Below are 16,887 nucleotides of genomic sequence, written 5' to 3'. Positions count from 1 at the left end.
AATATTGAAAAGGCTAAGGCAAAGTGAGTGAAAATAAAAAACAAGAGCCTTTAGATAGAAAAATGAAAAAATACAAACAAGATTTCTACACGGCCTATGAAGAAATTGAGAAATATGATTGCGCTTGCAAGACACCTCTTTTAAAACTTATAAAAATCTGCCCGCAAAAGTTAAAAGAAGTACCCCCCAACAGTAACAGCTCTTCCTCCTACTCAAGTCAGTGTAGAAAGACTCTTCTCAGCTCGGAAGTTTATCAAATCGGATCTAAGGCCCTCGAACAAAGAAAATCTTGCCGAAGCTATACTGTTTCTTAGAATTAATTAATGCCAGTTTTTCCGTCTAGTAATAAATGCTAATTAATATAAATAATTGGCTATGCCATCAATTTTTTCTGTAGTATCTTTTATATTAAAAATAAGCTGTAACCCATGTATATGTGTTTATATACATGGGATACATGGTGTGTTTATATACATTATATACGAGGGAGTCGGAGTCGGTCATTTTCTCTACCGACTCCACATCCCTGCATTGTAGAGCTTAGTTTTGTGTCATCCGGGACTATCTTAAGTGAAGAATACTGAAAGAAGAACCAGAACATGGAAAGAAAGTGCATAGTTGGAGCTATTGAGACTGAGGGGAAAATGCTGACGACCAATTTTTCTTGAATACTGCAAGGTTGCTATTGCTTGCAAGGAGGTACTGCTATTGTCAAGTATAATATGCTCATAGTTGTAATGTCCTATCGTCACAGATTTGGCCTGAGAGAAGCGACCAATGTGTTTGTGGCAGTAGTAGAACACTAAGTAAACACAACAGAATTATACCAACTAAATTATTTTAACTTCAACTCGAAATACTACAGAGGTAAACTAACACTCAAATGGCTTCTGCTTCTTGAGGGATTGAGAGACCACAAAATTATTTACATTTCCAAAAGCTTAAATTTAGATCCTGAAGCTGACCGGACTATTTTCTTGGCTAAAGGAAATTTGCAAGAAAAGGATGTCTTCATCGAGAAAGAGAGAATTTACGTTTCACATGGTGAAAACGCCAAAAGATACGCGCCGCCAATCCGTTCAGCAGGATTTGAACTCCGTTAGAGTTCACAGATTTTGCCTCGGGTGCTATACTCACGGGAAACGAAGAATAGAGCAATAAATAAAGTTGGAGCAAACATTCTAAACCCAGAATTGCGACACTGTTATTAAAGAACATCTTTTTTGAACTCTGAATACGGCTTTCTTAATTAATATTAGTCACTAAGTGACTAGTCAACTTAATCTTGGAAAGCTATAACAAATAATCTTCAAAGTAAAACACTATCTTCTGGAAAAGTGATGGTGTTTTATTTAAAATATTATTTTAGTTTACGAATAGTTTGTGAGAATTTTTAGTTTTGTGAGAACGCTATTTTTGATTTACGGCTGAAGACAAATTAAGTAATTTGGCAGCAAAAAAGGTGAAAAATCCTTCGCCGGGAATCGAACCACGCACCTCTGAAATACCGGCTCGGTGTGATGACCACTGCCCCACGAATGCACGCTAGGAAGGCGGGAAAAATATCTTATATGCTCCCCCTTTTGGACTGGGTTTTTAGGGGACTCAATCGCCAAAGCCTGGGTGAGCAGAATCATGATCCAATACTCTTTTAGTTCGGGCGTCACTGTTGAGACATTAAGTAATTTGGAAGCAGGAAAGGTGAAACGTTAGCAACCGCCTTCGCCGGAAATCGAACCACGGATCTCTGAAGTAACGGTTCAGTGTGTAGAGTCATTAGGATTTTTTGGAAGCCAGAGAGATGAAAATTTAGCAACCGCCTTCGCCGGGAATCGAACCACGGACCTCTGGAATACCAGCCCAGCGTGTAGAACTACTACACCACGAAGGCACGCTAGGGAAGTGGGAGAAATACCTTATATACTCCCCTGTTTAAAGGGCGACTAGGGTTTTAGGGAACCTAGTCGCCAAATCCTGGGTGCGGAGAATCATCATCCACAACCCTTTTAGTTCGGACGCCACTTGTAAAGTCATGAGGTTAATTGGAAGCAGAAAAGATGAAAAATATGCAACCGCTTTCGTCGGGAATCGAACCACGGCCTCTGGAATATCGGCCCAGCGTGCTACCGTTACACCCCGAAGGCCCGCTAGGGAAGTGGGAGAAATACCTTATAAGTGTGCTGACCACAACACCACGAAGGGACGCTAGGAAGGAGGGAGAAATACCTTACATACTCCCCCTTTTAAAGGGCGACTGGGGTTTTTACCGGATCCAATTGCCAAATCCTGGGTGACTTGAATCATTATCCAACACCTTTTTAGTTCGGGCTCCACTGTAGAGACAATAAGTAATATGGAAACAGGAAAGCTGAAAAATTAGCAACTGCCTTCCCCGGGAATGGAATCACCGGCCCTGTGAAATACCGGCTCAGAGTGCTGATCACTACACCACGAGGCACGTTAGGAAGGCGGAAGAAATACCTTATACGGTCATTAAATAAAATTTAAGTGTGCTGTTTGCGACATAAAAATATTTGGATAGATGAAATATGCTTTTTGAAGTTAAGATATTAAAATATACAAGCTTAAAATTTTTTAATTTATTTATTTGTTGAATTAATAAATCACATTTCATAAACATCGAATATTTGTTTACCATTTAGAGGAAGTAAATTTGAGGGGCTATCGAATTCCCAAGGGATCCATAACTGTCACAAATTTCTACTCAGCTCACCATGATCCAGAAATATTCGAAGACCCATTCAAGTTCGATCCATCAAGATACTTAACCTCATCAGGAAAGCCCAGAGCAGAACTTCCACTAACCTTCGGAATAGGTAAGATATTTTTCCCCCTTCTGTTTGATTAAATGATTAAATTGAAAAACAAAGCTTTTGTCGTATTTTAATCTTATTACCTTTTAATTTTATGACCTAGTAAAAAAAATTAAGAAGTTCAATGTAATTATTAATACATCTTACTATTCAACTGAGTAAGTTATTTTTTCTCAAGAACTACATGCTTAAACTTTTGTGTTTCTGAAGAATTCGTATCTTAACACAAGATGCGAACCTTTCCAATAGTTAATTGACACTGTATCTTGTACGTACTATGAACTAAAATATTTAGTAAGTCTTGTTGTATAACAACTACAAGTTTTAAAAGTGCAACTAAATAAAACATAATCACTGCTACATAAAATCTGCAAAACAACAGTTTTGTATTTGACGTAGATTTAGTCAAGATCTTGATAGGATTTCGATGGCAAACGCGTATAGGTCCCTCTTCATCATGATCAAAGAAATCTGCAACACTGGAAAGCAGCGGGCACAGATGTCGTATTTATACCTACGGCAGTAAAGCGAACGAGACGATAGCGCCATCTGTCGGTAAAAATAGTAACGAAGTTGAAAAATTAAGAGTTAAGAGAATTTTAAAAGCGTTAGGAAGGATTGGATTGGACTTAAAGTCTTTAGCTAAACAAGATGAATGTGAAAATTTTCAAGAAAATTTAATTTGCCAATTGAAGAAACATTTTGAATAATTCTTGCGGACACCAAAATCAAAATTATGATTAAATATCCAACTATGATTAGCTGTCGAAGGTTTGTTAATTTCGTTTTTTGGAATAAAATTCGTGTTCCACGAAACTTTAACGCTCTTTTAGTTTGGCGATACATCTGATATGATTTGCTATAAATTCTCCGAGAATTTAAGTCAGAAGTGAAATATTTAAGAGTCGAACCATGGATTTTATTGATAGGCGAGAAAATGAATTGAAAGTTGAACTTCTAGAGCAGCGGTGCCCAACCTTTGGCCTCTCGCGAGCACATTTCCAAAACATCAACATTTTTGTTAAACATATTTCCAATCTTATGTGATACACCTGAAATATTAATTTCGGCAAATGGGTTTGAGATGAATAATAATATTGGTTGAACTTTATGGAAATCGGAGAAACCGAGTTCAAAATATTTTTCAGTGCATTTTGGTTTTCCGAGTATTTCTCTGTTTCAATTGCCTTGATAATAATATGACTCTTCAATTGCCTTGATTATTAATATGGCTTGATAAATTCTGAAAAAAGGTGAAATTTTTTGCTTTCATCTGATTTGTCCACAAATTTAACTTTATTTGAAAAGCAGTTACAGTCCCAGTCAATTGAAAAAGGGATTTTTTCTTTTCCCTGGAGATCTTCGTTCAGGTTTTTCAGTTTAGCTGTTATATCCGCGAGAAAATACAACTCGGATAACCAATTATTATGGTCCAAATCTTTATAACTTTCGTTTCGGGATTCCAAAAACTGCTTTATTGGCGAAAGAAGTTCTACAAATCGTTGAAGTACTTTTCCCCTGCTGAGCCATCTAACATCGGAAGGAAGCAAAAAGATTCCATGTTCGCTGTCACGTTCGTCAATCAGCAATGAATTATTTTATAGTGTCTTGCAAGATATCTCTTATGACTGTAAATGCTTACCATATTTTAACAATTAAGAAATAAAAATGAATGGTTATTTTTAAAATATTTTTTGTTCATAGTACCTAATCGGGCTGGCGAGCTCATACAAAACGATCACCGAGCACAAGGTTGGGCACCGCTGTTCTAGAGAATCCGTGCAATTTTATAACTGACAGAAGAAGGAAATGAAAGTATGACAAGTTCATTAATGTTAATTCCAATAGCGGAATGTCTTCTTTGATGGTACTCTGAAAATTGTTTAAAGGCTTTAAGAATGACCAAGAGAAAAAACACATATATATTTAATTTTTATATATTTATATATTAAATATTTCATATGTATTTAAAACATATATATTTAATATATATGTTACCGTGAAAGACCGAAATTGGAGAATGTCGACTTTCACCGGAGAATGTCAACATTCACCAAATACATTGGTGAAAGATCGAATATTGCATTACATTCTTGTACATTCGGACGCTCACCGGTGTATGTCGACAATCACAGATATGCTCTGGTGTAGGTCGAAAAGAGAGGAGTATATGTACACGCTGCCATTCCAAAAGGAAGTGTTCCACAAATAAATGCAGTTGTAAAAGCAAGGGCCTCTTGTGCAATTCAAAGTGTCATAATAGTTGAAGTTGTTGAAACAAATAAGATTTGAATCACATAATTTAGTAAGTTTTTAACTTCTATTATTTTCCTTTCTCATTTTGAATGCACTGTGTGTTTTAAGTTCTTATGTTCTTATTTGAAGTCTCTAGTACGTTTTTTCGCTATTGAATTACGGAGAAGAAAATATAATATTCTTATATGTTCAACATTCACCATTAGTACATGGTGAATGTTGACATTCACCGGTGTAAGTCAGAAATAAGAGTATTTGGAAAATATTTCGGATATACACCAAGCGACTATATGAATGTTGACATTCACCGGTGAAAGTCGACATTCTCCAGATTTCGGTTTTCACCGTAACATATATATATAATAAATCAAATACTCAAAAATCGACACAAAAATGCCGTTTTAAATATTTAAAGGTTAATCCTATTTTGTGCATGTTACAGTACTATAACCTGGCAAAACGCAAATTAAAGAAAATTACAGAATTGTGATAAAAAAATGTTAGCTTCAAACATGAAAAAAATAAAAACGGGAAATTTTTACATATTAAAAACAAAACAATAAAAAAATTTTAAAAATCTCCTTACTTCTGCAAACAGAACTTGTCAAGGGAAAAGTTTTTTCAATTCGTAAACCAAGTTGATTAATGTGTGACAAAAAACACGTTTCGTTCCACTAAATTCCCTGACTTTAAACAGCTTTATTTATCCAACTTTCTTTTTAAACCAAATTTATTTTTAAAAGTCTCGTAAAATTTAGTTTTTTCCCTTCGCGCTCATAATGTGCAAATAATTAAATATATAAGATTGGGAAATTTTTTTTCGTTCCAAATTTTGAGTATTTGATTTATGTATATACATATTGAGTTTGACCAAAATGATGTGCAATTTAATATAATAAATTTTCAGTATTTTTTAATGCAAAATTACTGCTAATTCGCTTTCTTTAATTTTCTTCATTTGCTTTTAGGTAAACGTTCATGTATAGGAGAAACATACAGTGTGACTCTAGTTTTCCTTTATATGATAAATATAGTGAAAAATTTTCGTTTGTCTTTCCCTAAAGAAGACGACTATTCTGCATCTGGATACGAAATGAAGTTAAAGATAATCGCAACTCCAAGATAATAATGATAATAATAATAAAATGCCAATTCCAGCAAGGAAATTCGCGAACGAAACAATTTTACTTTATTGTACTTTAAACATTTATTTTTAAGCTTGCATTAATTGCTGCGCATGTGTACACTAGTAAATTTCTGATTTTCATGAATTATTTTTATTGAAAATGTACTTTCGTTTGAATTTGTATTGTACTTTATGCATTGATTGTTATGCTTGCATAAATTCCTACGCATGTATATACTAATAAAGTTTTGACTTTCTTCATTTATTTTATTCAAAATTTGCATTTGCTTGAATTTGTTCTCTAAAATTCACTATTGTATATTTAACAATATGTATATTTTGTGATATATACTTTATCTATATTTTTACTATCATAGTCTACGATTTACATAATTTCAGTAAAGGTCAGTTCATACGTTTCTCATTCATTTGCCTCATACACATACATCTAGCTTTATCTCTGTTTTTATTCATTCATGTTTATGTTAATAATAAAATGTTTCAATTACATGACGCATAATTTCTGCTATACATTGTGTTTGCCCCGATTTAATCAATGTTTCTTTTAAGTAAGATAATTGTTACGCGAGAGTGTAGCGTCTGTTAGAAATTTTTCCATGTCAGGAAACTGGAGAAATGAGCAATGCCGTCGCCTGGGCTCAGACCTCTCGAATACGCGCCTAGTATGCTGACCATTACACCACGGAGGCATGCTAAGAAGGCGGGAGAAATACCTAACATACTCCCCCTTTGAAAGGATGACCGGGGATTAGGGGATCCAATCGCCAAATCCTGGTGGTGAAGAATCATCATTCACCACTTTTTTTTAATTCGAGCGCCACTGTAGAGTCATGTAGAATTTTTGAATCAGTAAATTGAAGAAATGTGTAATGTCCTCGCCGGGACTCGAACCGCCAAATACGCGCCGAGTGTACTGACCATTACACCACGAAACCATGCTAAGAAGGCGAGAGAAATTATTAGTTGAATGGAAGAAGAAAGTAAAGAATTAATCCTGGCTTGTTTCCGAAATTTACATTACAATTCGAAATTATGTGCTGCGTTGACACATTTAAGTATTTTGTTTGATTTTCTTGATACTATTGGGAAAACATTTCATGTATTGACACATTTCTTTCATTTGCAAGGTACCAGGGAGAAAAATATTTCAAGAGCTTATTTCATTTGATTAGGAATGTAATTCGCATTGTAAGGATTTAAGAATTGGAGACTCCCTTCAGCCCACCTCGACACGAGTGTCCCTATAGCTCAAGCCCACCAGTGGCTGAACACTGGTAGTTCGGTCCGAGGTTCGAATCCCGCAAACGGGCTGGCTGCATGGGCGTTTTCGTGGTTTTCCCTATGTGTAACGTGTATTCGTGCCAGTTCCCTTAGAAAGTTCTCCACGAAGGCATCCCTCCCATTAGGCAGATAGCCCTCGAGGCTTTGCCATAACCACACACACACCCTATAGCTCAAAAGAAGGGGCCCCGTCTTTCCACAAACGAGGACAGCCAGCTACTCACCCCCCCAACAATAAATAAAAAAACTGAATTAAAAATTAGGAAGCGCATCCAACACAAAACTACAAACAAAAACCACAAACACAAAATCACACCACAGATATTTAAAACCCCATATAAATACAGAATTCAGTTTTAACAGATGATTCCAACAAGCCCCCGTTAATAAACTTCATTAGAGCAGTGGTATATGATTTAAAAACTTTACAATTAATTGTATTTGTATTAAAATCAGTAATGTTAAAAATCTGTCTTATACAGGCTGTTAAAACACAATCAACCACGACATGCCTAGCGTCACCATCAACTTGATAACTATCACATAGTTTATTTTCCTGCAGATTAAATTGGTTGAGAAAGAACGAAAACCTGCCATGTCCGTTAGAAACCTGTTTAAAGTCAATATTGTTCATACTTTTCATCTTATTTGTAATTTTAATTAGTTCCATAAATCCTTTGTTTTTAGATGAAGAGAACCTCTGTGATTTTTATTTGTTTTACATAAAACTCTTTTATTCTTCCAATAGCAATTTTCCTCGAACCTGTTACTTTAATACAGTGGTGGCGAAAAGTGTGGACACTTTTGGAAATTTTTATGTTTTGAACTTTGTATGCTTATAGAAAATGTTACTTTTCGCAAAATGCAAACTTGTATATATCATTTTAAAGACAATTTATTACTGAATTCAATACAAAACACAAAATTCAATTATTTGCTATACAAAAAAAGTTATATGTACTTTAATATAAAAAAACACAGTTATGAAGTGGTTTGTAATGTCTAGCTTTCCTGGCCAATCACTGTTCTTGTTCTGAGAACCAATCAAATGTTAGTAACTGCCAGTAGAAGCTGACATCACGTTCACACTTGAAACAATTCATTATTTTGCTTTGTTCTGTAGAAGGAGGACCTGTTTCTTATGCACTGCAATTACAAATAGGAATTTTTGTAAAAATTTTTAATATTTAGTCAAGAAGCAATGACATCAAATAAAATAGTAGACTGGACACTTAGAAAGAGATGTAATATTATTGTGTTATGAGAAAGTGGTCTTTCCTATGCTAAAATTGCAAGACAGGTGGGTGGTTCAGTGACTACATCTGGAGTCCGAAAGTTTTGTTCACGATATCAGGAGACAAATTCAATCAAAATCAAAGAAGGAAAAGGCCGAAAAAGGTGCACCACATCTATTGATGACAGAAGAATAGAAAGACTATGTCTCCAAGATAGAAAAATGTCATCAGCGGCCATCAGAAGTGATCTGAATGATGCTGGTGTTTCTGTCAGTTCAAGAACAATCGGGAGAAGATTAACAGATGTTGGACTGAGAGGTAGAATTCCACGAAAAAATCCTTATCTTAATTTTCAGCAACGAAAAAAAAGATTACAGTGGCCAAAGGAACACATTAACTGGACAGATGATCAGTGGTCACAAGTTATATGGAGTGATGAAACAAAGATATCGTTATTCGGTAGTGATGGGCGAAAATATACAAGACGTAAAATAGGAGAAGAGCTACATCCTGACTGCATTCAAGCAACTGTGAAGACTGCATTCCTGACTGCATTCAAACAACAGTTAGTGTTATGATTTGGTCATGCATGTCAGCAGATGGTATTGGTGGCCTTCATGTCATCGATGGGACACTGAATGCCAGAAAATACATTGACACTATTCTAGAACCCAAACTTCTACCTTCCATCAGAGATCTCTTTCCCAACAATGCTTCGTTTATTTTTCAGCAGGATTCTGCTCCTTGCCACACGGCCAAAATATCGAAAGAGTGGTTTCGTACAAAGAGCATTAAACTTTTGTCATGGCCAGGAAACAGTCCTGACCTCAGTCCTATCGAAAATTTGTGGCACCGTTTGAAAACTCTTGTCCGAATGAGGCGCCCATCAAAGAAAAGGGAACTAATTGAGGCTATAATTGTTTCCTGGCATCATGTAATAACGAAAGAAGAGCTTAAAACTCTTGTCAGCTCAGTGAAACGTCGATGTGAAGCCGTAATCAAAAATAAAGGGTACCCTACTGAGTACTGATAACTCACTGCAATTATCACTATCTAATGTATATCGATGACTATTATCGTTTAACATTTTTTTGTATTGCAAATAATTGAATTTTGTGTTTTGTATTGAATTCAGTAATAAATTCTCTTTAAAATGATATGTACAAGTTTGCATTTTGTGAAACGTAACGTTTTCTATAAGCATACAAAGTTCAAAAACATAAAAATTTCCAAAAGTGTCCACAATTTTGGCCACCACTGTATTAATTGCACGGACATCGGAGACCGCCTGCTTGGCCAGGATATAGGCCTACTCATTACCAATAAAGCCTACATAGGCTTTAACCCAATGTGGCTTAATATTTATATATGAATTCAAAGTTTCAACAACAGTTCGCGCTTGTATTAAATTGAGAGTGAAATGGTATATCAGAAGTTTTGTTTTCTTTAAAAAATTAAAGTCTGCACTTCATAGAGACTGTTACATATTTCGAAATGACAAATATGCAAAATGATTGTTTTCCTTGTGAGGATTTCCACCACGAATCTTGAACATGCTAATCTCTTATCACGTAATCATTTAATCATTTACACTAGGAAAGTACGTATAGGGAAATGTGGTAATTCCTTGTAACTTTATCTCACTGAGAAGGTGGTTGGATAAGGATATCATCAGTAACTGGATTATTTTAGTTAGCGCGCCATTATAGACACCACTATCACAGCTATTATACAGAAGTTTCGAGCTCGTAAAGCTAGACTCTTCCACTTAATTGCTCGAAACAGCGTTTTGTCTATAAATAACAAGTTGCTCATTTATAAATCCATATTGCGACCATTACTTTGTTATGCTTGCCCTGCATTGGCGTACTTTAATAGTAACGGTAGAAAAAGATTGCAAACTGCTCAAAATAGCACACTGGGACAAATTACAAATGCACAATGGTACATTAGAAATCAACGCATTCACGAAGAGCTAAGGATCTGCCAACTTAGATCCCATTACTATAAAACTGCCAAGCTATTTCATGCCAAACAGAAAACCATTAACAACTCCGCTATTAAAATTGCCAACTACAACACCAATGATCTTGCTAACATTAACCGTCCTTTAGCCATCCTCAACCCCTGGATCATGTAAATCTGTCACTAATATCGGCTTTTGTTTGTGCTTTGCCACTTATTATTTTATGTTATAAATTATTTTATACTGAAACCCATGCGTCTGTACTTCTGCTGAAACTTTTTATGGTTTTTGTAACTATGCTTGTATAACAATTGTGTAATATTTCCTTTAATCTCTTATGTTTGTTATCTTGGATTCGAGATGCCAGATAATTTATTGAAAATCGAAGCATTAATTACTGATACAATTACGACGGCTCCAATTACTGTGCCAAACGATAAAATACAGAGTGTTTTAAAAAGCCAGAGTATTACTTTAGCTGTTGAAGGTAAAAATGATGATCAGTCGGTTAACCCTATTAATTGGAGGAGACATGTTTTGGAATACTATTGCGGGTTCTAAGTTTCGGAAAATAAGTAAAACTCTTAAGTGCATACCGACAATTTTTGGATTTACTCTGCAGGAAATTCAGCAGACGTGCAATAAATCTAGTTGTGTAAATATAGCATCTTCTAACTTGAGTATAGGAACAGATGTTCAAGTTTTGTGGGAATTGGAAAGCTTAGGTATAAAAGATAGGAATGAATTATCTATTACGGACAGGTGTTTAATTGAACATTTCGAAAACGAGCTGAGGTTTAGTGATGGTCGATATGAAACTAAACTGTTATGGAAAACATTACCTTCAGAATTAGAAAATAATTTTCCCCTAGCTAGAAGACGGTTTGACGATTTACGAAAGTGTTTTGAAAAAAAAAAAAAAAAATGAGTGAATTGCGAATAAGCAAATAATTTGATGCCAAGAGAGTAAAGGAATTATCTAAGAATGCGGGAGGGATCGCAATGAATATGTTATGCCACATCGAACAGTTGTAAACAGAAATAAGGATACTACGAAAGTTCGCGTTGTATACAATTGTAGGACGAAAACTAAAAAAGGTAGGTTATAAGATATTTCTCCCACCTTCTTGGCATGCCTTCGTGGTGTGGTGGTCTGCACGCTCAGTGCGTATTCTTTGGCTTCCGGATAATGAAAATGCTGAATATAAAATTACGCATATGAATAGGCTGTCGTTTGGTTGGAAAATTTCGCCTTTTATACTAACTAGTACTATTAAAACACATATTAGGAAGAATGAGAAAACTAATCGTGACTCAGTAGGCATCTTAAATACATCATTATATGTGAATGACGTATATTTTGGTACAGATAATGCAAATGAGGGATGTAAATTATCAAATGATGCGGTTTCAATTTTAAAGGTATTCCAACTCTCCGGAATTGCAAAGATTATGGGGTTTGAATAATCTCAATATTGTGAATAGTAAAAGTCAGCTGAAAGTGCTAGGTGTGAATTGGATTCCTGAGAACGATATCCTTTCCCTGATGTTAAACCGTTGCTAAATAAACTGAAATCCTTGAGGAGTAATAAACGTGGTGTTCTGCAAGCAGCGGCCGTGATTTTTTACCCATTTTGTAATAGGGGGACCGGAAAGTAATGCCGCTTTCTTACATTAAATTCAAACGAATACATTTTGAACAAGTTTTTATTTTTAATCAATAATATAATAATCCTTGTCATCAACAATCTTTTGCCATCTAATGTGCAGATTTTCAATTCCGGACCGATAAAAATCAATTGGTTTTTGAGTAAAATATCTCGAGAGGACATTTTGGACATCATCCAAATTTTCAAATTTTTCGCCACTAAGAAAATGTTGTACGGATAGGAATAAATGGATATTCAATGCTGCGATATCGGCCGAGTATGGTGGGTGAGTATGGCAGCCCTTCACACCCCAATTCATTCATTTTTTTCAGTGTTCGTCTTGCACAGTGCGGTCTTGCATTGTCGTGTTGCAGAATGACGCCTTTCTAGTTGACAATTGATATTTTTCGATTAAAGATTGGTTCACTCCATCCAGTTGTTCACAATAAAGGTCTACATTAACAGTTTTTCCAGGTTTCAGCAATTCAAAATGAATAATTCCGCGAATACTCCATCAAACACCCAAAAGCGCCTTTTCGGAACCCCTTTGTAACCCCTTTAAAACTGCCTTTTGAGTTTTGGATTATCATATAGGACTTCTTTGTTTGTCTCCACTCATCAAACGATCAAAAAACGGTTCTGTATGGTGCCTTTGGAGCAATACATTGCATGTGATGGATAGGTTGGCTTTGTTCTTTTTGGGCAGATTATGGGGGACTCAAACACCTGCTTTGCTTATTTTTCCATTCTGCTTTAAATGTTCTTCGATGGTCGACCAAGGTTGGTTAAGAGTGTTTGATATGGATTTGCCTCCACTTCTTCCCTTAGCACGTTGCTGTCGGCATGCGCAGAAACGACATTACTTTCTGGTCTCTCTATTACTTCAGCACTTTTTAGTAGCGTTTCTTGGAAGAGATTTGGGAGAAAGGTATAAGCTGAGATGAAAAGTTACCAGGTGATCTCATAGGAAAGTGGTTAACGTGGTGCTCGGAAATAAAAGGGTTAGAACAAAACAAATAAAGTTACAAAGGCATTGTTTGTTGGGTTATGCGAATCGTCAGGATGCCGAAGTTGAATTGCGTGTATTTTGTGATGCGTCTCCAAAGGCGTATGGAGCGGATGCTTATTTTCGTTATGAGGATAGTTGTGGTAATACAAGGTTGTCATTTGTTATGTTAAAAAATAAAACTGCTCCTTTGAAGTAAATTACATTACCTCGTTTAGAATTAATGGCAGTTTTAATCGGTGTTCGAGTTGGAAAATATATTTTCAGTCTTTTTGGAGATTTGATCACTAATCAGATATATTGGACAGACTCTGAGAGAGCTTTATATTGGGTCAAGGGTAGTGGTAGTGCTAAATGTTAGAAACAGTTTGTCGCTAATCGTGTTTTGGAAGTTCAGGAAAAAAAAAGATCCTAAACGTTGGTTCCACTGAAGGTCTGAAGATAATCCGGCAGATTTAGTGACAAGGGATATATCAGTGGGATGTTTGATTTCGAGTGAAAACTGGTTTTACGGATCGGAGTTGAAGCGATCTCAGTTAGATAAGGCTATTGTGAAAAAAGAGGAAAAGGGAATTATAGTTAAGGGTTGTGGAATAAATTTTCTTTGTGGAATCGATTGCTTAGGGTTGCAGGTTGGTGTCTGAGGTTTATTGGTAATGCCAGAAAATATAAAATTCTGTCGCCCTACCTAGAAGCAAGAGAACTTAAGGGGGTATCAGCAACCCCTCTACCGACAATGTTACATTGGCCAATTTCGATGTACCTTTTCTCAAAATCTGCTGTAGATACGCGCTTGATTTTTTTTTCTTTTTGTAATTAAAGTATACCTATCTGATTATACTGAAATGAGCATTTGAAACATTTTCAATTTTAGCATAATTTACAGAATATTTTCTTAGGCATAGTAAAATTTAGCCCTTTTCTCGTACAAAAAAAAATTAAATTATTTTTTCTTAGTTTATCACAAAAAGCTCATTTCAGTAAATATTAGGAAACCTAATAAATAAGCTATAAAATTTTCAGATACCTGTGAGCAGTAGTTCCTGAGAAAAGGTACATCGAGTACAAAAAAATCACGTGTGGGGGGAAAAACGCGTTTTTATGTAAAAATCCTCATTGATCAAAGCATTCTATGACAAATTAAAACTAGATTTTTTACATTTCTAATTTTCATAGAGATTAAAGAATAGTATTTTTAGAAAGATAAAAGTGTAGAGAATTTGAAAATGCAAAAATCAGAAATCACCATTTTTTGAAGATTTTTGGGTTCCAACACCCCTTAATCAGGCTCACAAAATTATAATTAAGGCAGTGCAAAGTTCTGAATTTTACGATTAAATTGATAGGTTATATAAATCCATAGCTCCTTGAATGTCTCAAAAAAGTTACATCAGTTAAGCCCTATGTTTGGATGAAGACGGACTTATGAGAAATACGAGAAGATTCAAAAATGCAAATTTGGCGGAAGAAACTAAATATCCAATTATGCTTCCAAAAAGCAGTCACGTAACGAACCTACTTATAAGTCATTATCATTTGAAGTATTTACACGCAGGTTTCCAGTTAACACATTCTGCCATTCTTCAAAATTATTGTATTATTATAGCACGCTTTGTAGAATTATAAGAACCTGTGTAATTTGCATTCGCCATCGCGGGGTAACTGTCTCTAGAACTTATGAGTGACCTTCCTACATGTAGAGTAAATGCAGGGAGACCATTTTCACGGAGAGGGACCGATGTATCCGGCCCATTTCAAGCTTACCATAAACCAAAAACGATGTCTGTATGCGTGTTTGTGTGCTTCATCACGAAAGCTATTCATCTGGAAGCTGTCAGTGACCTGATTGCCAAGGCCTTTATTGGTGTTCTAAAACGGTTTGTTGCACGTAGAGGCAAAACACAAATAATTTATAGTGAATGTGAATCAAATTATGCTAATGCACGAAATGGAATGAAAATGTGGACTTCAAAAGCCCTTGGGAAGTTTTTAGCAGATGACAAGGTTGAGTGCTGCCCCTCATTTCGTGACGAAATTTGGTACGCAAAAAACATCTTAATCGAACATGCAAATGATCAAAGTCTCAAGGCAAACGAACAGGAATTGCGATCAGAGCGCGCATTTCTAGTGCACAATTCGAAAAGTATAAAACTAGTAACAGAGGCGGAAAATTCGTTTTTTCTTGTTCGCTGCCATTGCTATTCCGTAAAGAAGCAACTAAAGATGCCATTACAACGATATCGAACACCTTACAGACAAAAAAACGACTTAGAACGTGGTTGCATTGTAGGGCTGCGTGAAGCTGGGTGGTCATAGCGAGCATTAGGCCGCCACCTGCAGCGTACAGGCACTGCTGTGAAAAGATGTTGGCAGCAATGGTTACTACAAAGAAGCTGCTACGAAATGAAGGCTCTGGAAGGCCAAGGAGCACAAATGCGAAGTAAGATAAGATGATTGTTCGCCAGGCCCGAACCGCCCCAACGGTATCATTGTTGACTATTCAACGCACTACAGCCACGTATATACCTCCCGTGGCACCGTTGACCATCTCACGCCGCTTGTCTGAGGCTCACAGAGACTTTTAAGACGTTTGCCTTTGACCCCACAACATCGCCGGAGTCGTCTGGAGTGGTGTCGCAGACGATCATTATGGCTGCCATCAGACTGGCATCGTATAGTTTTCAGCGATGAATCCCGCTTCGCTCTTCAAGCAGATGACCACTGTGTTCATGTTTGGAGAGGACGAGGCCAACGGTCCCAGTCAGCCTTCGTTTTACAAAGGCATATAGCCATAACCGCTGGAGTGATGGCGTTGGACGCTATTTCTTATGACATCAGGTCATCTTTAGTCATCCTCCGTACATCTTTAATAGCTCAAGGATATGTTGATACCATCCTGCGACATTACCCTTCATGGCACGTCATCCTGGAGCCATTTTCCAACAAGATAATGCCAGGCCACTTACCGCTCGCATATCTCTGGACTGTCTCCGTGCGGTTGATACTCTTCCTTGGCCAGAAAGATCACCAGACCTTTCAGCAATCGAGATGTTTGGGACATGGTAGGCCGTCAGATTCGGGCACCACAAAATATCGCCGATCTGGAGCAAGAACTGACGAATGCCTGGCAGAATGTGTCGCATGATGGCATTAAGAACCTTTACCACTCCTTGCTTCGACGAATTCAAGCATGTATTGCCGCCAGGGGCGTTCGACCAACTACTAATTTGAACAATGGGTGACTGCGAGCCGTGAACAGGTACTATGACGTTGATGTTTTAATCATTTTATTATCTGTGTATGAGCTATTCACATATTCAATTTCATCAAAAAGTACCATCATGGTGCTTCGATTTTTTTTTCAAAAGAGTCTATTTTTAATTTAACCGTTAAGCGGCTTTACCTTTGTGGAAATTCAGGATAAGCCCTTGCACTGATGGCCCAATATAGCAACATTTTATCTGTTATCTTCAGTGGAGTTTTAGTAAGCACTTATTATTATCACGATAGGTT

At 36.3% G+C, this 16,887-nt stretch overlaps 1 protein-coding gene across 2 annotated transcripts in view; it reads left to right on the top strand.

The window, feature by feature from the left end:
• The window catches only part of LOC118184819 (cytochrome P450 2B11-like), a 37,792-nt gene extending 31,299 nt beyond the window's left edge, over positions 1 to 6,493 (top strand). For both annotated transcript variants that reach the window (XM_035354546.2, XM_035354545.2), the window contains exons 6-7: positions 2,664 to 2,837; positions 6,059 to 6,493. In XM_035354546.2, coding sequence (XP_035210437.2) covers positions 2,664 to 2,837; positions 6,059 to 6,216 — 332 coding nt within the window. In that variant the 3' untranslated portion in view covers positions 6,217 to 6,493. The remainder of the gene's footprint in view (positions 1 to 2,663; positions 2,838 to 6,058) is intronic.
• The last annotated feature ends 10,394 nt before the right edge of the window (positions 6,494 to 16,887 follow it).

This window comes from Stegodyphus dumicola, chromosome 8 (genome assembly GCF_044657685.1).
Source record: "Stegodyphus dumicola isolate Sdum_Otavi_A_Nest chromosome 8, ASM4465768v1".
Classification (NCBI taxonomy): domain Eukaryota; kingdom Metazoa; phylum Arthropoda; class Arachnida; order Araneae; family Eresidae; genus Stegodyphus; species Stegodyphus dumicola.
This window is presented reverse-complemented; position numbering and strand designations above follow the sequence as displayed.